The following is a 19,234-nucleotide window of genomic DNA, read 5'->3' as shown; positions in this document are numbered from 1 at the left end:
CACCCCTGGTAAATACTTTTCTCTCAGTAGAAATATCGAAAAAAATGTCTTATTTTTTGGGAAAAGTACCGTATAATTAATTCTAGACGAATGGTGAAGGTGCCAACAAGCATTAGTGGTAAGAAAAGAGACCCGCCGGGAGTTAATAAGCTAGACAACGATGGCAAACAATTAAGCGGCAGATCACGTGACATGAATCAGAGTTGCTTAGAAAGTGGTCATGTGATCAATCCTAAACATTTTGACAGACTGACAGATGTCGCGGCAGCTGATTTTGACATTTACCACATCAATACTAAACAAGTTGTGTTTTCATTAAAAAAAAAAAAACACAATGAAATAATAGAAAAGCTGTTTTGTTTACTTTTGTAAATTTCCAATCATGACCTCCATCAACACCACCCCTTTGCTGCAATACGACTCGGAAAACGAGGAAAACGACATCCACAACAGTCTAAGGGAGAGGGACGACAAACCCCTGTTCAAGCCCACAGAACCCAAAGACAAGTTTCACACAGTTTACCTGATTTTCTATGTGCTGGGAGTGGTGAGTTTACTACCGTGGAACTTCTACGTAACCGCCAATGATGTAAGTGAACCAAATACGAGCATAACCAGTATTCTAAGGGAGAGTTTTAGTACTGGATGTACAAGTTTCGAAACGTCCACATTCACAACAGTACAATCAGTGGTAGTTTGGTGCAAAACAAAACTCCATTACAGGCTGAGTTTACTTCGTACATTACAGTGGCTTCGGCCATTCCAAGTTTGTTGTTTTTGATTTTAAATGCCGCTATAAGCCGCAGGTATGTTTTTTTGGTTTGTGCAGGTAAACGGTGAATAATTTGGGTTAATTTTGCTAGAATATCAGCCAACAAACGTATCCTAGGCTCTCTACTGGCCATGTTGTGTCTTATGCTGGTTACTTTAGTGTTTGTTCTTGTCGACACTGATCAATGTAAGTGATTCACTTGGGGAATTTCAAATTTGAAAACTATAGTTTTTTAGGGCAGTACCTGTTTTTCCTCACCACTTTGACTGTTATAGTTTTGCTTAACGGTGAGTTTTAGGAGCAAAAGTTAGTAAAAAACCAAAAAATAAATTACTTGTAGTGTGCAGTGCAATTCTTTCTGGGAGTGTTTTTGGTATAGTAGGCAATTTTTCGCCCGTCTACATTACAGCCACCATAGGGGGCCAAGCTTTGGGTGGTATTTTTGCAGCTGCCGCCGAAATTGTGTCTTTGGCCATTGGCGCTTCTTCCACCCACAGTGCACTGGTTTATTTCATAATTGGAAACTTGACTATCATTTTTTCTATAGTTTTGTACGTTGTTCTGACCAAAACTGTATTTTATAAGGTAAGTGTTGGTATTGAGCTTAAAATAATGAAGAGATAAAATGTTCACTGTGGTGGATACAGCAAAAGTTGTTTTCAGCCACTTTCAGTTTGATTATCGCAGTTTCACTGAAATCAGGATGTTTTCTAACAAATTTAGAGTACGGCCCTGCTTTTTACATTCATTTTACTGGTTCCAGTGAAAATTGCAGGTCCGTAATTGTCCAAATACCCAAATCAGGAACTAAATTGTGTTTTCAGTCACTTTCAGTTTGATTATCTCAGTTTCACTGAAGTCAAGACTTTTTCTAACAAATTTAGAGTACGACCCTGCTTTTTACATTCAATTTATTGGTCTCAGCGAAAATTGCAGGTCCGTAATTGCCCAAATACCCAAATTAGGAACTAAATTGTGTTTTCAGCCGCTTTGAGTTTGATTATCTCAGTTTCACTGAAACCAGTACTTTTTCTAACAAATTTAGAGTACGGCCCTGCTTTTTACATTCAATTTACTGGTCTCAGTGAAAATTGCAGGTCCGTAATTGCCCAAATACCCAAATTAGGAACTAAACTGTGTGTCATGTTAGTTGAGTGTGTTTTCAGTCATTTTCAGTTTGATTATCTCAGTTTCACTGAAACCAGGACATTTTCTAACAAATTTAGAGTACGGCCCTGCTTTTTACATTCAATTTACTGGTCCCAGTAAAAAATGCAGGTCCGTAATTGCCCAAATACCGAAAATACAAGCTAAATGGTGTGTTATGTCAGTTGAGTGTGTTTTCAGTTTGATTATCTCAGTTTCACTGAAACCAGGACTTTTTCTAACAAATTTAGAGTACGGCCCTGCTTTTTACATTCAATTTACTGGTCTCAGGGAAATTGCAGGTCCGTAATTGCCCAAATACTCAAATTAGGAACTAAACTGTGTGTCATGTTAGTTGAGTGTGTTTTCAGTCATTTTCAGTTTGATTATCTCAGTTTCACTGAAACCAGGACATTTTCTAACAAATTTAGAGTACGGCCCTGCTTTTTACATTCAATTTACTGGTCTCAGGGAAATTGCAGGTCCGTAATTGCCCAAATACTCAAATTAGGAACTAAACTGTGTGTCATGACAGTTGAGTGTGTTTTCAGTCACTTTCAGTTTGATTATCTCAGTTTCACTGAAACCAGGACTTTTTCTAACAAATTTAGAGTACGGCCCTGCTTTTTACATTCATTTTACTGGTTCCAGTGAAAATTGCAGGTCCGTAATTGCCCAAATACCCAAATTAGGAACTAAACTGTGTGTCATGTTAGTTGAGTGTGTTTTCAGTCATTTTCAGTTTGATTATCTCAGTTTCACTGAAACCAGGACTTTCTATAACAAATTTAGAGTACGGCCCTGCTTTTTACATTCAATTTACTGGTCTCAGTGAAAATTGCAGGTCCGTAATTGCCCAAATACCCAAATTAGGAACTAAACTGTGTGTCATGACAGTTGAGTGTGTTTTCAGTTTGGTTATCTCAATTTCACTGAAACCAGGATGTTTTCTAACAAATTTAGAGTACGGCCCTGCTTTTTACATTCATTTTACTGGTTCCAGTGAAAATTGCAGGTCCGTAATTGCCCAAATACCCAAATTAAGAACTAAATTGTGTTTTCAGTCACTTTCAGTTTGATTATCTCAGTTTCACTGAAACGAGGACTTTTTCTAACAAATTTAGAGTACGGCCCTGCTTTTTACATTCAATTTACTGGTCCCAGTGAAAATTGCAGGTCCGTAATTGCCCAAATACCCAAATTAGGAACTAAACTGTGTGTCATGACAGTTGAGTGTGTTTTCAGTCACTTTCAGTTTGATTATCTCAGTTTCACTGAAACCAGTACTTTTTCTAACAAATTTAGAGTACGGCCCTGCTTTTTACATTCAATTTACTGGTTTCAGTGAAATTGCAGGTCCGTAATTGCCCAAATACCCAAATTAGTAACTAAACTGGGTGTCATGTCAGTTGAATGTGTTTTCAGTCACTTTCAGTTTGATTATCTCAGTTTCACTGAAACCAGGACTTTTTCTAACAAATTTAGAGTACGGCCCTGCTTTTTACATTCATTTTACTGGTCCCAGTGAAAATTGCAGGTCCGTAATTGCCCAAATACCCAAATTAGGAACTAAACTGTGTATCATGTCAGTTGAGTGTGTTTTCAGTTTGGTTATCTCAATTTCACTGAAACCAGGATGTTTTCTAACAAATTTAGAGTACGGCTCTGCTTTTTACATTCAATTTACTGGTCTCAGTGAAAAGTGCAGGTCCTTAATTGCCCAAATACCCAAATCAGGAACTAAATTGTGTTTTAAATCATGGGGGAAGGCCCAATTTTGCTCTGTCAATTTTTTTAGAAAAACAAGAGTAGAAATTTTGAATTATCCTGTACAATATTTCAGTATCACATCGAGGACAAATTTTTGAACGTATCCGAATTTGGTAGTACCTCATCTGGGGCCCTGCCTATAATATCCACCAGAGTAGTACTGAAAAAGACCTGGACGTACGGTTTGTCCATGTTTTTGGTGTTTGCCATCACTTTGAGTGTTTATCCTGGTGTCACTGTGCTTATTGAGTCCGAAGGACGTGGAAATGGACACAAATGGAACGGTTTGTGTGCCCCAAACTATTTTTTGACCAACTTCAATCAATTTTTCTTTTGAAGATGTGTACTTTGTACCCACTGTGACGTATTTACTGTTCAGTATTGGGGACTATTTGGGGCGAATTGCTGCCGGAAAACTGCAGAAAGTAAGTTTTTAACTTGAAATTTGTTTTATTTTTTACCAAAAAAACTTAATTTTTTAGCCCAATCAAGAGAGTGTAATTTTGATTCTCAGTTTGGCTCGTTTTGTGTTTATTCCTTTGTTGATGTTGTGCAACGCCCAACCTCGTTACTATTGGGCGGTGGTTTTCAAGAAAGACTACCAATACATACTCATATTGTTTATATGCGCCATTAGTAACGGATATTTGGCTAATATAACGGCTATTTTAGCCCCCAGGTAGGTTTAAACTAATGCCTGGTTTTTACAGCAAAGTGTAACTTCAACAGAGCGTAGCTCCGTTATTTGAAGAGTTACCGCAAAAGTGTAAAGAAGGAGAGTTGTAGGGAATTTCACTCTCTACAAATTAGCTTCAAAGCATTTTTGCCCTAAAGGGCCTATTAAGGGAGTTACAAGCTGAAAACTGTCTTCAATGCACTATAGAGGGTTTCAGTAACTGCATTAGCGTAGCTCCGTTATTTGAGGAGTTACCGCAATCTGAATAACTCTCTTATTTGACTGACAAAGTATGGATATTTATACGTCAATGGATAGCCAATGAAATGGGCTTTCCAACAATATGGCAACATTGCATGATTGATTAGACAGTTTGGCCGCTAGATGGCTTCAAAGTTAACCAAACTTTTTTCTCAAATTTACATGCACTGTTTTGTTTAAACCTAAATAACTGTCTTATTTGACTGACAAGGTATAAATATTTATACGTCAATGGATAGCCAATAAAATGGGCTTTCCAACGATGTGGCAACATTGCATGATTGATTAGACAGTTTGGCCGCTAGAGGGCTTCAAAGTTAACCAAACTTTTCAGTCCAAAGTTCATGCATTGTTTTGTTTAAACCTGAATAACTCTCTTATTTGACTGACAAGGTATCGATATTTATACGTCAATGGATAGCCAATGAAATGGGCTTTCCAAAGATGTGGCAACATTGCATGATTGATTAAACAGTTTGGCTGCTAGAGGGCTTCAAAGTGAACCAAACTATTTTCTCAAATTTACCTGCACTGTTTCGTTTGAACCTGAATAACTCTCTTAATTGATTGACAAGGTATGAATATTTATACGTCAATGGATAGCCAATGAAATGGGCTTTCCAAAGATGTGGCAACATTGCATGATTGATTAAACAGTTTGGCCGCTAGAGGGCGTCAAAGTTAACCAATATTTTTTGCTCAATTTTTCATTGTATCATTCACCAGAGAGAGAGTTCAACAGTCGATTAGAGCAAGAAACCTTTCATTTTTAATTTTTGCGGACGTTTCGACCGTAACCACGCACATCATCAGGCACAGTACCAGATTATCATGCAGGAAAATTAATAATGACAACTCAGTCGTTAAGGGTGAAATTGCCTTGAAACGTGTTATCCACTTAATGGGATTTTCCATTAAAACCACTAGTTTCAGCAAACAAAAATCGACCTTAACGACTAAAATTAATATTTCCCACTTTTCCAACATTTCGGTGTATTTTTAACGACTTTGCTGGTATATGAATCACCCTGTATCATAAATTATTTAATATATTTTTTTTAATATTTACGTGGCGGAAAAAAATTCGAATATATCACTTATATGAAGATGTTTCGCTGGATAAAATGCAAATTTATGCAACAAATATATAATAATGGCGGTCTGATGATGCGACCGTGACGAAACTCTGGTCGATAATAGTACGCACTTTGGGGTATCACTCCTGAAAATTTCAAATTTTTCGGACACCCTGTATAGACTGGGTGAATTTTTAAATTTAGTCTAAGCAAATTTGGGACCCTGGAAAATGTACAGTGCATAACTCGGTTCCTGATGATCCGAGCTTGACGAAACTCTGGTCGATAATAGTACGTACTTTAAGGTATCACTCTTGAAAATTTCAAATTTTTCGGACACCCTGTATAGACTGGGTGAATTTTTAAATTTAGTCTAAGCAAATTTGGGACCCTGGAAAATGTACAGTGCATAACTCGGTTCCTGATGATCCGAGCTTGACGAAACTCTGGTCGATAATAGTACGTACTTTAAGGTATCACTCTTGAAAATTTCAAATTTTTCGGACACCCTGTATAGACTGGGTGAATTTTTGAAGCGTTTCAATGGAAAATCAGTTTAATTGCAATTTTTTGAGTGAAATGAGTGAAAAATCAATGGTTGTCAAACTGTTTTTTGACGTTTCAGCTTACAGTGAACCTCCAGAATGTCACCAGTGGTTCTCAAACTGTTTTAAACCTCTCATTTGTGCAGGAAAAGCGTTTCAATGGAAAATCAGTTTAATTAGCATGTGACAAACTGAAAACTGTTTTCAATGCACTAAAGTGTTTCAGTAACTGCATAGTGTAACTTCAACGGAGCATGGCTCCGTTATTTGAAGAGTTACCGCAAAATTGCTAATAAGGAGAGTTGTAGGGAATTTCACTCTCTACAAATTAGCTTCAAATCATTTTTGCCCTAAAGGGCCTATTAAGGGAGTTACAAGCTGAAAACTGTGTGTTGTGTCATTTTGCTGTACAAACCGGGCAAACTATAGCAATGACAAATTTTTTGTGTTTTTTTGACAGGAAAGTGGATGACGTGGAAAAAGAGACAGCCTCCCTAATGATGACGGTGTTTATGGGCGTGGGACTAGCTCTTGGATCTGCGATCAGTTTGCTTATGGTTAAGTTGCTGTAGGCAAAACATGACTGTAAAAGACGCGATTTTATAAATCTGTAAATTTGGAAAAACTACTAAAACACCGAAAATCAACTAAAATTGCGATGACGTCAGAGAAAAACTTGGCAAGGTTGCCAAAGCGCTGCAAAACCCCCCCCTCTCCCCGGAAAGCCCCTACCAGTATCCGAAACGTGAAAATGTCAAATAATTCGGATGTTTGCTGTTAAAGACAGTTTAGTTGCGTTTTGACAGCTGTCACGTGACGTTAGGACACTTTTTAGCTTGACAGTGACGTCACAACTGTCACAAACCAGTCCATGAAGCTATAGAATCCATTTCGTTTAAAGGAATTTAAAACTTTCAATTTTACAGTTCCACATTGTTGTATTGAGGCTAGTTTTCACAGTTGTGACGTAGTTGACAGCTGTCACGTGACATTAGGACACTTCTTAACTCGACAGTGACGTCACAACTGTCAAAAACCAGTCAATGAAGCTATAAAATCCATTTCGCTTAACGGAATTTAAAACTTTCAATTTTACAGCTCCACATTGTTGTTTGAAGCTAGTTTTGACAGTTGTGACGTAGTTGACAGCTGTCACGTGACTTTGGGATACTTCTTAACTCGACAGTGACGTCACAACTGTCAGAAACCAGTTCATGAAGCTATAAAGTCCATTTCGTTTAACGGAATTTAAAACTTTCAATTTTACAGTTCCACGTTCCTGTTTAGGGCCAATTTTCCCAGTTGTGACGTAGTTGACAGCTGTCACGTGACTTTGGGATACTTTTTAACTCGACAGTGACGTCACAACTGTCAAAAACCAGTCCATGAAGCTATAAAATCCATTTCGTTTAAAGGAATTTAAAACTTTCAATTTTACAGTTCCACATTGTTGTTTGAGGCTAATTTTGACAGTTATGACATGGTTGACAGCTGTCACAAGACGTTAAGACACTTCTTAACTCGAAAGTGACGTCACAACTGTCAAAAACCAGTCCATAAACTTATAAAATCCATTTCGCTTAACGGAAATTAGGATTGTGACTTTAACAGCTCCACGTTCCTGTTTTGACAGTTGTGACGTGACTGACAGCTTTTTTGACCTCCCTAAGTAGTGTCTAAGGTAAAAATGTCAAATAACTGATTTATGAACTGTCAAAGACGATTATTGGCCGGAATTTGACATTTATCAGCGCAACAGCGAATAACTCGCTTATTTTTGACCTTTAGAATGTCACAGACCTTTAAATACTTCTGGAAACCTTTCAAACATTGCCAGAGGCCTCTAGAAGCCGTCTAAACCTTACAAGGGTTCTGTAAAAACACTGACAGCAAAACCTCAGTGTTGGCGTTGACGTCATACCAATTTTGTTTGAATTTGGTTATATAAAACGAGTCGGTTACAAAGTAGTTTCTCCTATCTTTGTCGAGAGCTTCTCTCTTCCTACCATTGACATTTCCTACGAAATGTACGGTAAATATCAAAGTGAAATGCAATGACGTAACCATCTATAGTTTCTACTACATTTATCACGTCATTTCGTTGTGTGTATGTGTTTTGTTAAGTTTTCTAGTCTACTCTGTATATTTTAACTCAATGTGATTACTCTGTATATGTTGATGACGCCTCTGCATTTAGATGTTTGTTGAACCATCCCGAATATCGCCTGCATATCAAATTAAATCAATATTGGCCCTATAAAAGTATATACAGAGAGTTTGAATTTAATTTGTTTTTAATTAATCTAGCAGTGCACGAGAGAGAGAAAAATCGACCGATTACATCCTAAACACCCACGCCCCGTATATGTTAATAATGAAAAAGGTTTATAATTTTTTTTGCGCCATTAGAGCGTGGGTTTTTGTTTTACACTTATGGTCATCCCAAGGCGTTTCGCCCAATGATCTTTCAGGTGAAAAAGTAAAACCGTTTCAGTTGGTTTCAGGAGGTTTACGGGAGAAAAAGTGTCATTTTAGTGCAATTTCTAGGCAATTAAGCAGTCAGAGTAAGTCACAGAGTGCTATGACGAAACAACCAACTGATTTTATGCATTTGACAGTAAAATGACAGTTTTATGGCTGGCACTCCTTCCGGTACTGTCTTGCGCCTTCCCTCAATCAAACTATGCGGACCAGGCGAACAATATTGCTTATATTGGTGAGGGACTGCCTCCTGAGGCAATACTGGGGGGTAAAGTCACTCAATTGGACGATCTCAGCCCCTTAATCAACCTGAACAAGACGAAAGCTGACCTGAACTGCGCAGCTGGTTCTATGCAGGTAATTTTAAAACCACCCTGTATATTTTAACACCCTCAAAGTTCTCAAAATGTTTTCTAACCTAACCTCTAGTGTCAAATGACTGAGTTAACGCTTGTTTTGCCATGTACAGGGTGATATCACTAGAAAGTCCTCGAAATGTACGTTTGACTAATCTTTATAGTGTCTACACGGTGAAAATGTCAAATAATTGCAAACTGACAAGTCACCAGGGATGTAAAATTTCCGGAAAATTAATTTTATGGAAATTTTTCCAGAAAATTTAAAAATAATTTACCTGAAGTAAAATTTTTTGCTTGAAAATTCTTGACAATTCTAGTTTTTAATTTTTCAAGGTAAAACGGTGCATGGTACCAAAAAAGTGTATAGAAGGTAAAAGTTGCATCCCATCTAGGTGCATTTGTGGTAAAAATTTTAGACCTCTAACCTGAAACGTTCTTGAGATATTGAGCAAAAACTGTAAAAAAACGAGAGAGTCAACTTTGACGCCCTCTGGCGGCTAAACGGGACAACTTAGCCGTGCCCGCTCAACGTCACGTGATAGCCCCGTTCATTAGCTTTCTTTTGTGAGACGGTGGTTTTATACAGGGTGTTTCAAATAAGCTGAAAAAAATAACTAAAATTGAATCTAAATTAGGGATTTTTTGGGCCTACTATACTAACGGCGACCATTTTGGATTTTCCTTTAATCAGAGTGATTTTTAAAACTAATTTGAATTTGGGGAACACAAATCTGACGTCCATTTTGCGCTAACTGGCACCGTTTCCGAAATGACTTAGAAATTATGTCAATTTTGACGCTTTTTAGGGCGTGGCACCCTTGCAAAATGCCATTTTTACAAATGACACTTTACGTCATTTTTGTACCATTAACCTGAAGATATTTAGGCAGTTGAGGTTAATTTTGAAAATAAAAAATTTTCTGAAAAAAATCAGAAGGTATGACCCTTGAAATTTCTTGACAATTCTAGTTTTTAATTTTTCAAGGTCAAACGGTGCAAGGTACCAAAAAAGTGTATAGAAGGTAAAAGTTGCATCCCATCTAGGTGCATTTGTGATACAAATTTCAGACCTCTAACCTGAAACGTTCTTGAGATATTGAGCAAAAACTGTAAAAAAACGAGAGTCAACTTTGACGCCCTCTGGCGGCTAAACGGGACAACTTAGCCGTGCCCGCTCAACGTCACGTGATAGCCCCGTTCATTAGCTTTCTTTTGTGAGACGGTGGTTTTATACAGTGTGTTTCAAATAAGCGAGTTATGGACGATTTTCTGGAAAAGTGCACGGAATTTTAATCTAAATTAGGGATTTTCTGGGCCTACTATACTAACGGTGACCGTTTTGGATTTTACTCAAAGTGATTTTTTTAACTAATTTCAACCTGGAGAACACAAATCTGACGTCCATTTTGCTCCAACTGGCACCGTTTCGGAGATGACCTTGAAATTGTGTCAATTTTGACACTTTAGGGCGTGGCACCCTAGCAAAATGACATTTTGACAAATGACACTTTACGTCATTTTTGTACCATTAACCTGAAGATATTTAGGCAGTTGAGGTTAATTTTGAAAATAAAAAATTTTCTGAAAAAAATCAGAAGGTATGACCCTTGAAATTTCTTGACAATTCTAGTTTTTAATTTTTCAAGGTAAAACGGTGCATCGTACTAAAAAAGTGTATAGAAGGTAAAAGTTGCATCCCATCTAGGTGCATTTGTGGTAAAAATTTCAGACCTCTAACCTGAAACGTTCTTGAGATATTGAGTAAAAACTACAAAAATCGAGAGTCAACTTTGACGCCCTCTAGCGGCTAGACGGGACAACTTAGCGGTGCCCGCTCAACGTCACGTGATAGCCCCGTTCATTAGCTTTCTTTTGTTATACAGTGTGTTTATGCAGGGTGTTTCAAATAAGCGAGTTATGGACGATTTTCCGGACGAGTGCACCAAAATCTCGCTCAAATTGCGAATTTCTGCTTTCTCAAAGTAAGGCTGCCACAGCAAAAACAATTGAATATCGATAAAAACATTTTACATCAAGTAGGCCTAGAATTTGACGTAGATTCCAAAAATTCGGTTAGTTTGACAATAAGAATGACAAGTTTGACAGTTCCCTATCAAGGAAAATATTTATTTAAGTAATTTTCCGGAAAATTTCCAAAAATAGACATTTTTCGACCCGAAAATTACCGCTTTTACATCTCTGCAAGTCACCGACCGACATTTGGGTTGATTACGGCCCTGAAATGAATGAAATCCCCCCCCCCCCTGACATGTGACAGTTGATTACAGAAATTTAAGTGACACTTGACAGGGAAAACGTCAAGTAATTTAATCGAAAGACAGTTTAGTTCCAATTTGACAGTCGCCGCTTATCAACGTCAGTAACCCGGTTATTTTGCCACTTACAGAGGCGTTTGAAATGTACTTTTCACCACCCTGTGATATATTCTAGATTGAGATGAAGTTTAAGGAGCCATTCTACGGTACGGTGTACGCCGATTTCGACCGCAATTCGGCCTGTCAAATTTCGGGTAACGGCGCCCTGAAGTACGACTTGGAGTTGCCTTTGAAAGGGTGCGGAACCAAGCAGGTTTGCCAAGTTTGTCCGCTTTTTGGTGTCGTGTTAGTGAGGTTTTTCCCGCAGGAACCTCAACGGGTTTTCACGAATAACATCGTGGTGCGTTTCCATCCCGGATTGGAAATGGAAGGAGACGAAACTATTACCATTGTGTGCCGCTATCCTCCTCCTATCGTGGTTGAACCGGAACTGCTTCCCTTTAAGTAAGCAAGTTCAATCAAAAAAGGGCGTAAAGGTGTTAAAAGTGTGTTTTTCCAGAACCGAGGAGGTGGTGGCACCAGCTCAACGCAGCCCCCTTTCACCCTTACCGGTGTTGCTCATTATATGCGGGATTCTCTTTCTGTCCTTGTTCCTCTTAGGTCTGGCCGCTTCCTATCTTTGTCTGCGCAGACGTCCTGTCACTGTCATTCGAACAGCCACTCCAGACGGAAGCGACATTGAAAAACTCTCAGACAGCTCGATAGGTAAGCGTCCATTCTTTGCACAGTAAATTGCACTTTCGGGGCGTTTAATTTGCACTTTGCACCCCCCACCAAGCTTTAGCTCCAATTCAAGACTCCTCAGGCTCGGAATACCCCGGGGAATCGCCGTCTGAAATCGAAGAATTACCGACAGTGCAAGAAAACGCGAGCTTCTCCAGCGACGCCTACGATTACACTCAGGAACCGCAAGTGGAACAGTTTACTGCCACGCCCAGCACGGTGCCCCGGCTGCCAATGGCGGTGAAGGAGGACTCTCCCAAAGTCTGTCAAATCTGTCACGTCAACGTCATCCGGTAATTTGTTTTTTTTTCCAGTTTGACGTTCAAGTGAAAGTGAGGAGAGCGCCGGCGCCCTCTCCGCCGCTCAGTTTGACAGACAGTAAAAGCAGCAGAAGCGAGAGCATTATCGCCCAGCCAATTATCGAGGAGGAGGTAATGGAAATGGTGCAACCACCCCAGATTATCCGCCTGCCCGACATTAGGGAGCATTATGTTGATGACGTTTTCTTGAGAACAATTCAAGGTAAAAAATGCTTAAATTGTCTTAAAAATAACCATTTTCTATTTTTTTTTGTTTAAAAAATAAGGGATATTAGGATAGGTTTAGGCTTCCTGGGCTTCTCAAGTTCTTTTATCCCAAAAATCTACTTGAACGTCATTTTTTAGGAGTTTGGAGGCTTCCTGGGCTTCTCCTGGTCTTCCCAAGTTCTTTTCTCTCAAAAAAACTATTTCAAAGTCATTTTTTAGGAGTTTGGAGGCTTCCTGGGCTTCTCCTGGTCTTCCCAAGTTCTTTTCTCTCAAAAAAACTATTTCAAAGTCATTTTTTAGGTGCTTAGAGGATTCCTGGGCTTCTCCGGCTCTTTACAGGTTCTTTTTGGTCAAAAAACCATCTTGAAAGTCATTTTTTAGGAGTTTGGAGGCTTCCTGGGCTTCTCCTGGTCTTCCCAAGTTCTTTTCTCTCAAAAAACTACTTGAAAGTCATTTTTTACGTGTTTGGAGGCTTCCTGGGCTTCTCCTGGTCTTCACAGGTTCTTTTTGGTCAAAAAACCATCTTGAAAGTCATTTTTTAGGAGTTTGGAGGCTTCCTGGGTTTCTCCTGGTCTTCCCAAGTTCTTTTCTCTCAAAAAACTACTTGAAAGTCATTTTTTAGGAGTTTGGAGGCTTCCTGGGCTTCTCCTGGTCTTCACAGGTTCTTTTTGCTCCAAAAACCTTCTTGAAAGTCATTTTTTAGGAGTTTGGACACTTCCTGGGCTTCTCCTGGTCTTCAGAGCTTCTTTTCTCTGAGAAAAACTACTTGAAAGTCATTTTTCAGGTGTTTAGAGGCTTTCTGTGCTTCTCCTGGTCTTTACAGGTTCTTTTTGGTCAAAAAACCACCTTGAAAGTCATTTTTTAGGTGTTTGGAAGCTTCCTGGGCTTTTCCTGGTCTTCAGAGCTTCTTTTCTCTGAGAAAAACTACTTGAAAGTAATTTTTAGGTGTTTGGAGGCTTCTTGAACTTCCGTAAGCCTTCTCAGGTTCTTGTTAACTAAGAAAACGACTTAGAAGTCATGATTTGGCTGGTTGGAGCCTTTTTGGGCTTCTCCAGGTTCTTTTTCCTAAAAAAAGTCTCCTTCTATGCGTTTGGAGGCTTCTTGGGCTTTTTCTGGTCTTCACAGGTCCTTTTTACCCAAGAAGATGTCTTGCAAGTAATATTTTGATGGTTCGAAGGTTTCCTGAAATTCTCCTGGTTTCTTGAAGTTCTTTTTGCCCAAAAGGTGATTTTTTTTGGTGTTTGGCTTCTCCTAGTCTTCACAGGTTCTGTTTGCTTTCTAAAAGCCTACTGAGCTGAACAAGCTTTGGCAAAGGGAAAAGTAACTGATAAACCAACAATATTTTCCTATCTAACCTAACCTAAATTGTATGTATTTTTTAAATTATATACTGTCATCATAAAATCACTCAAAAAATTGACAGAAAAGAAAACAATCGAAGACATCGACCATCACAAACGTCAAATAACCGAGTACCACACGGAACCCAAACCGCTCCCACCACAAATCTGGGACGTGACAATCAGAACCAACCCAGTCCAGCCGCACCAACCCGAGTGGGAGGACTTCTCCGACATTTCCTCCGCCTCCGGCCTCTCCTCCCTACCTCCGAGGGAGTTCAATCTGGCCCCTCAACAGCAAATCCACGACGACAAACTCCCTCTAACCGCTCCGGAACTGGTCGGACATTTGCGCGAAACGCCCGAACGTAAACTAATCACCACACAAACCACCCGACTTAGCGATGAACGCGAGGAATGGTCCAGGATCTTCAACGTCCCCCAAGTGAACCCCGAAGTGCCTAATTGGAGCGTGCTGATCAGGGTGTTGCAGCCAATCGAACCGGACGACAGTCACGTGATTGATACGGCGGAAACGTTCAATGCGCAGTTGACAATGACGGACCGAATGAAGTGGAGGCAGATCATCACCACGGAGTCGGTGCTGAGGACGATGTTGACTGAGGCGGTGGTCCGCGAGGACTTTGAACATATCAGTCGTGACGTACGATTTAGGAATACCTTCGAACCCCCCAAGTGGAATGTGATTATCAGGATTTTAACTCCTGAGGATATAGGTAAGGTTATGTGGTACGGTAAAATGGAGTGAAACCACAATTATGTAACAGGACCGGACAAGAAATATTTTTTGCCCAGAAGGGGTAGTTTGCCCACTTTAGTGGAGTACGACTCTGATGATGGCAGTAGCATTCGAGAGCCTCAGCTCTATCCTTCTTCAATCTATCGACGGTGAGTCAAAATTTTGCTAGAATACTTCCAAAAGTACTGGACGAGTTGCGTGCGTCCGCTATTCGTGACACCGTTCGGCTTCCATTAACCGTACACACCGACTGGAGCCGAAGCGGCTCTCGAAACGGACGCACACAAACTCTCCCAGTCTAGTAAGATTTTTGGTAGGTCAATAAGTTAGATTGAAGTGAACTATAACGAATTTTAACAGCTGTGGCTAATCTACTAACTGTGATAACTATTTAAAGTGTTGCGATTGGTCCAACCAGCCACTGCGCAGAAATTTACACACATTCTTCACATGTACTATACAATATACATTAAAAAAAGTCTTTTAACGGTCTTAATCAGGTAAATCAGTTTTTCTACAGGATGTTACAAAAATGAGCGGAAAATGTTCTATTTGCAGGACATTTTGACAAACACTGGTGTAGGGTGGCCAAAAAAAAAAAAAATTTAAACAGCCCTGTAACTGTCAAAATGGCTATTAAATTAAGTCGATCCAGACGGTTAATATTTCAGTTCACAGCCTCTAATTTAAATGGGACATCCTGTATATTATTATGTCACGTGTGAGTGTGATTAAAATGTGACAATTGGTTGACAGTAGCAAGTATTTGTCGCATTCTTTGATTACTCCCGTCCGTTCGTTAATTCTATTACTAGGCGCATTCGCCAATTATCAAGAAAGCTAAATTCACAGACTAATACTGATAATTCTTTGTTTTTAGGCAGAATTTTTCTGTATTCGCCAATTGTCAAGAAAACTGAATAACCTCCTTTCTGATACAATATTGTTTTTCTAGGAAAATTATTTTATACAAGAACCCATAAAAGACTAACAGTTGTCACGTGACACAAAAATTCTTAACCTGACGGTTACGTCACACAACTACTGTCAAAAAGCTAGAAACAGGCACAAAATTTAATTGATTCCAGCTGAAATAACACTCTGTATCTCAAAAAAAATAAAGCTCTGACGTCATTAATGTAATAGAACATTTTCTGCAAGCATGTAATACACCTTTTATGAAACACACGGTATAAACCAGTTTAAAATTACAATAGTACCTTCAAACAAATACATACAGGTGTGGTAAATCCAAAAGCGACCATAGGAAAACCGTGTGACGGACAGAGAAACGTAGGTAATTGCATGCGCGGGAGAAAGACAGAAAACGAAAAAAATATCAAGTAGGCCATATTTTTAGCGCGCTGTTGCCAAATGTCGTAAGTAAGTTTGTCGAGGGTATTGAATACTATCCTTCTTCAATCTATCGACGGTGGGTCAAAAATTTTGCTAGATAATTTCTAAAAGTACTGGACGAGTTGCGTGCGTCCGCTATTCGTGACACCGTTCGGCTTCCATTAACCGTGCACACCGACTGGAGCCGAAGCGGCTCTCGAAACGGACGCACGCAAACTCCCCCAGTCTAGTAAGATTTTTGGTAGGTCAATAAACAAAAGTGAAGCGGATCTGCGCTCTATGACAGAAATGACAGTTGATTTTGGCAGAACTAGCCAAATTACCCCGGATTCTCCCTCTTTGTCTCACCTGAACCGATCATTAAGCCAACCGAGTTTAGGACGTTCAATTAGCGAATGGACCGACAGAGAAAGGTTATAATCTTTTTAATTGCACTAGAGTGAGGTAATTGCGGGTGTTTTAGATGGGTCCTACCGGACACGCCCACCGAAACTGGTACCACACCCGAACAAACCCCGAAACTGCATCGAAGTCCCAAAATCAAGGCGTTCCATCTGCCAAGAGTGAGACTGGACAGTGGTTCCGGGAACCAGGCGGAAAGTTCATGGCAAACCTCTGAAACTAGCAGGTACCCAGAAAAAAGTGCTTAAAAATGCTTTTTTAAAACTTGTTATCCGTAGAATGGCTCAAACTCCTGGTGGAACCACTACTACAGAGACCACTAGACGGGTACGAGGGGCCGCAAGGGCTAAATGGGGCAAACCGGGCGCTAAAGGGTGGTTCCCAGATAGTGACAGCGACCCAAGCTCCCACTAACTCCCTCTATGATAGATTGAAGTGAACTATAACGAATTTTAACAGCTTTGGCTAATCTACTAACTGTGATAACTATTTAAAGTGTTGTGATTGGTCCAACCAGCCACTGCACAGAAATTTACACACATTTTTCACATGTAACTTGTATAAAAGCGAATTATTGTAATTGGAATATTTAATAAAAAATTACCTTAATAACTACACAATATACATTAAAAAACAGTCTTTTAATGGTCTTAATATAAAAAATCTGGTAAATCAGTTTTTCTACAGGATGTTACGAAAATGAGCGGAAAATGTTCTATTTGCGAGACATTTTGAACCACCCTGTAACTGGCTCAAAATGGCTATTAAATTAAGTCAATCCAGAATATTTCAGTTCACAGCCTCTAATTTAAATGGGACATCCTGTATATTATTATGTCACGTGATAACGTTAGAATTCTCAAAAAAGTGTGATTAGAATGTTACAATAGCAACTATTTGTCGCATTCTTTGATTACTCCCCTCCCTTCATTAACTCTAATACTAGGCGCATTCGCCAATTATCAAGAAAAGCTAAATTCAGAACCTAATACAATAATTCTTCTTTCAGGCAGATTAAATTTTTCTGTATTCGCCAATTGTCAAGAAAACTGAATTCCCCTCTTTCTGATGCAATATTGCAATTTTTAAACAAATATCAGGTTTTTCTACGAAAATTCATACAAGCACCCAGAAAAGACAAATTTCTTAACCTGACGATTACGTCACACAATAAAGTTAACTCAAAAAATAAAGTTCTGACGTCATTAATGTAATAGAACATTTTCTGCAAGCATGTAACATACCTTTTATGAAACACACTGTATAATCCAGTTTAAAATTACAATAATACCATCAAGCAAATTTAAACAAAACATATACATATAAATAAAGCATACTATAAAATGAGATCATTGTAAATTATTAGGTTATGGCAATTAACGTTGGTGATTATTCCGTATGTGTGAATTCAAATTACCGCTTTGCACGAAAGCTTTATCACAAAAATGACACTTGAACGGTTTCTCGTCCGTATGCAGTCGAATGTGATTGCCCAAATTACCGGACTGGGTAAAGGCGCGTTCACAATGCGGACACTTGTACGGTTTTTCGCCCGTGTGAATTCTCACGTGATTCACCAAATTACAGCTCTGAGTGAAGCATTTACCGCACACGGTGCACGCGTACCGTTTCTCTCCCGTGTGACTTCTCATGTGAATGTGCAGGTTGGTTTGCGTGTGGAAAATTTTTGCGCAAATCTGGCAAATTAGCTGATTTTCCACGATTTTGTGCTTTAAAAGGTGCGTTTCCATTCGTCTGAAGTACTTTTTGCATATCGGGCACTGTTCCAATGGATTGCTTTTACGTTTTGTGTACGGTTGACAGGCTTCTTCAGTAGTGTTGTAAGAATTGCCTTTAATTTTTGAGTTCTTTCTGCCAATTTTAACTGGATGAAAGGTGGTTTTATCAGTCTCTGATTTGAACTGGAATTACAGTGATGCCAGGTTTAGTTTAATTTCTTTTGCAGACACTACAAATCATGCTCTATTATTTTCTATTTTACAACTTTCTAATCACCATACTTGCAACACTAATACCACTAGAGGAATTATCAACACAAAGTACTATAAACTAGTCATCATTCTGATAAATTTTCTCTACTAACCAACCACCGAAAAAAAAAACTCCTTCAGAAACTTAAAACCTACCTCGTTTCTCAAAAAACCTAAATGATTTCTGAACCGGTCTGCTGCCGAAATTTGGCTACTCTTTAAGCTGCTCTTTCTACGTAAGTGCAACTTTGTAAAAAACTGAAAAAACAGGCAATAATTTATGTACAAGGTGTGACAAGATGAACACAAAATGTGTCAAACAAAACCAAGGACTTGGGTGACATTTACTCAACAAGTTTCACTGTGTATATGCAAAACAAGCTTACTATCCAAGCAAAAACACACAGAAATTGCTTGAAAATCAAACTCAGCAATACACTTACGTTCTCCTCCTCCTCATCCTGGCTGTTGATAATCACCATAGGTTCAAGGGGATGATGGAAATCCACTCCCTCAAAACCCCCAACCTCCATGTTTGTGGTTTTCTGTGGAGGCAGTAAAACTAGTTAGCTGTTGAGCTAGCTTCCCCAACAGATTTTGCAATCACTTTTCAGCCATAAAGACACCCCGAGGACGACACCAAACAAAACAAAGAAAGCCCCAAAAAAATTCCAAAACAATAATATTTTTATTAGGTTAGGAGCACGGGGCGG

The 19,234-nt window shown here is 39.1% G+C and overlaps 4 protein-coding genes across 7 annotated transcripts in view; 2 read left to right on the top strand and 2 right to left on the bottom strand.

The window, feature by feature from the left end:
* wol (Dolichyl-phosphate beta-glucosyltransferase wollknaeuel) overlaps window positions 1–19,234 on the bottom strand; it is a 33,219-nt gene that overhangs the window by 3,111 nt on the left and 10,874 nt on the right. The gene's annotated exons all lie outside the window — the stretch shown is intronic.
* On the top strand, window positions 246–8,533 carry LOC145736168 (equilibrative nucleoside transporter 3-like). The gene is made up of 9 exons (XM_081990455.1): window positions 246–589; window positions 640–806; window positions 864–958; window positions 1,009–1,059; window positions 1,113–1,357; window positions 3,762–3,972; window positions 4,028–4,113; window positions 4,171–4,367; window positions 6,707–8,533. The coding sequence occupies exons 1-9, from the start codon at window positions 383–385 to the stop codon at window positions 6,816–6,818; spliced, it is 1,371 nt and encodes a 456-aa protein (XP_081846581.1). The 5' UTR covers window positions 246–382; the 3' UTR covers window positions 6,819–8,533.
* Window positions 8,626–17,103, top strand: LOC145736161 (uncharacterized). Of its 3 annotated transcripts, none has more exons than XM_081990439.1 (12): window positions 8,652–8,810; window positions 8,865–9,084; window positions 11,538–11,675; window positions 11,730–11,866; window positions 11,922–12,127; window positions 12,228–12,406; window positions 12,460–12,667; window positions 14,096–14,749; window positions 14,801–14,921; window positions 16,374–16,541; window positions 16,592–16,756; window positions 16,809–17,103. In XM_081990439.1, the coding sequence occupies exons 2-12, from the start codon at window positions 8,869–8,871 to the stop codon at window positions 16,942–16,944; spliced, it is 2,328 nt and encodes a 775-aa protein (XP_081846565.1). In that variant the 5' UTR covers window positions 8,652–8,810; window positions 8,865–8,868; the 3' UTR covers window positions 16,945–17,103. The 3 variants fall into 3 exon arrangements, with proteins under 3 accessions (XP_081846566.1, XP_081846565.1, XP_081846564.1); XM_081990438.1 differs by having other exon boundaries at window positions 8,653–8,810; window positions 12,201–12,406; XM_081990440.1 differs by lacking the exon at window positions 16,374–16,541 and having other exon boundaries at window positions 8,626–8,810; window positions 12,201–12,406.
* On the bottom strand, window positions 17,102–19,233 carry LOC145736173 (uncharacterized). Of its 2 annotated transcripts, XM_081990460.1 has the most exons (3): window positions 18,965–19,230; window positions 18,678–18,779; window positions 17,102–18,452 (listed from the first exon to the last, which is right to left on the bottom strand). In XM_081990460.1, the coding sequence occupies exons 1-3, from the start codon at window positions 19,052–19,054 to the stop codon at window positions 17,907–17,909; spliced, it is 738 nt and encodes a 245-aa protein (XP_081846586.1). In that variant the 5' UTR covers window positions 19,055–19,230; the 3' UTR covers window positions 17,102–17,906. The 2 variants fall into 2 exon arrangements, with proteins under 2 accessions (XP_081846586.1, XP_081846587.1); XM_081990461.1 differs by lacking the exon at window positions 18,678–18,779 and having other exon boundaries at window positions 18,965–19,233.

The sequence above is a fragment of the Ips typographus genome, linkage group LG12 (genome assembly GCF_016097725.1).
Source record: "Ips typographus isolate SLU linkage group LG12, UJ_Ityp_2.0, whole genome shotgun sequence".
Taxonomy (NCBI): domain Eukaryota; kingdom Metazoa; phylum Arthropoda; class Insecta; order Coleoptera; family Curculionidae; genus Ips; species Ips typographus.
This window is presented reverse-complemented; position numbering and strand designations above follow the sequence as displayed.

Bases quoted from the DNA above. Each gene is read 5' to 3' on its own strand.
- LOC145736168 (XM_081990455.1), top strand. From the start codon at position 383: ATGACCTCCATCAACACCACCCCTTTGCTGCAATACGACTCGGAAAAC. The intron at 1,358-3,761 runs GTAAGTGTTGGT...ACAATATTTCAG, and splicing joins CCAAAACTGTATTTTATAAG to TATCACATCGAGGACAAATT. The intron at 4,368-6,706 runs GTAGGTTTAAAC...TTTTTTTGACAG, and splicing joins ACGGCTATTTTAGCCCCCAG to GAAAGTGGATGACGTGGAAA.
- LOC145736161 (XM_081990438.1), top strand. From the start codon at position 8,869: ATGACAGTTTTATGGCTGGCACTCCTTCCGGTACTGTCTTGCGCCTTC. The intron at 12,128-12,200 runs GTAAGCGTCCAT...CCCCCCACCAAG, and splicing joins ACTCTCAGACAGCTCGATAG to CTTTAGCTCCAATTCAAGAC. The intron at 12,668-14,095 runs GTAAAAAATGCT...AAAAATTGACAG, and splicing joins TTTCTTGAGAACAATTCAAG to AAAAGAAAACAATCGAAGAC.
- LOC145736173 (XM_081990460.1), bottom strand. From the start codon at position 19,054: ATGGAGGTTGGGGGTTTTGAGGGAGTGGATTTCCATCATCCCCTTGAA. The intron at 18,780-18,964 runs GTAAGTGTATTG...CTGTTTTTTCAG, and splicing joins AGGATGAGGAGGAGGAGAAC to TTTTTTACAAAGTTGCACTT. The intron at 18,453-18,677 runs GTAGGTTTTAAG...CTGTAATTCCAG, and splicing joins TAGGTTTTTTGAGAAACGAG to TTCAAATCAGAGACTGATAA.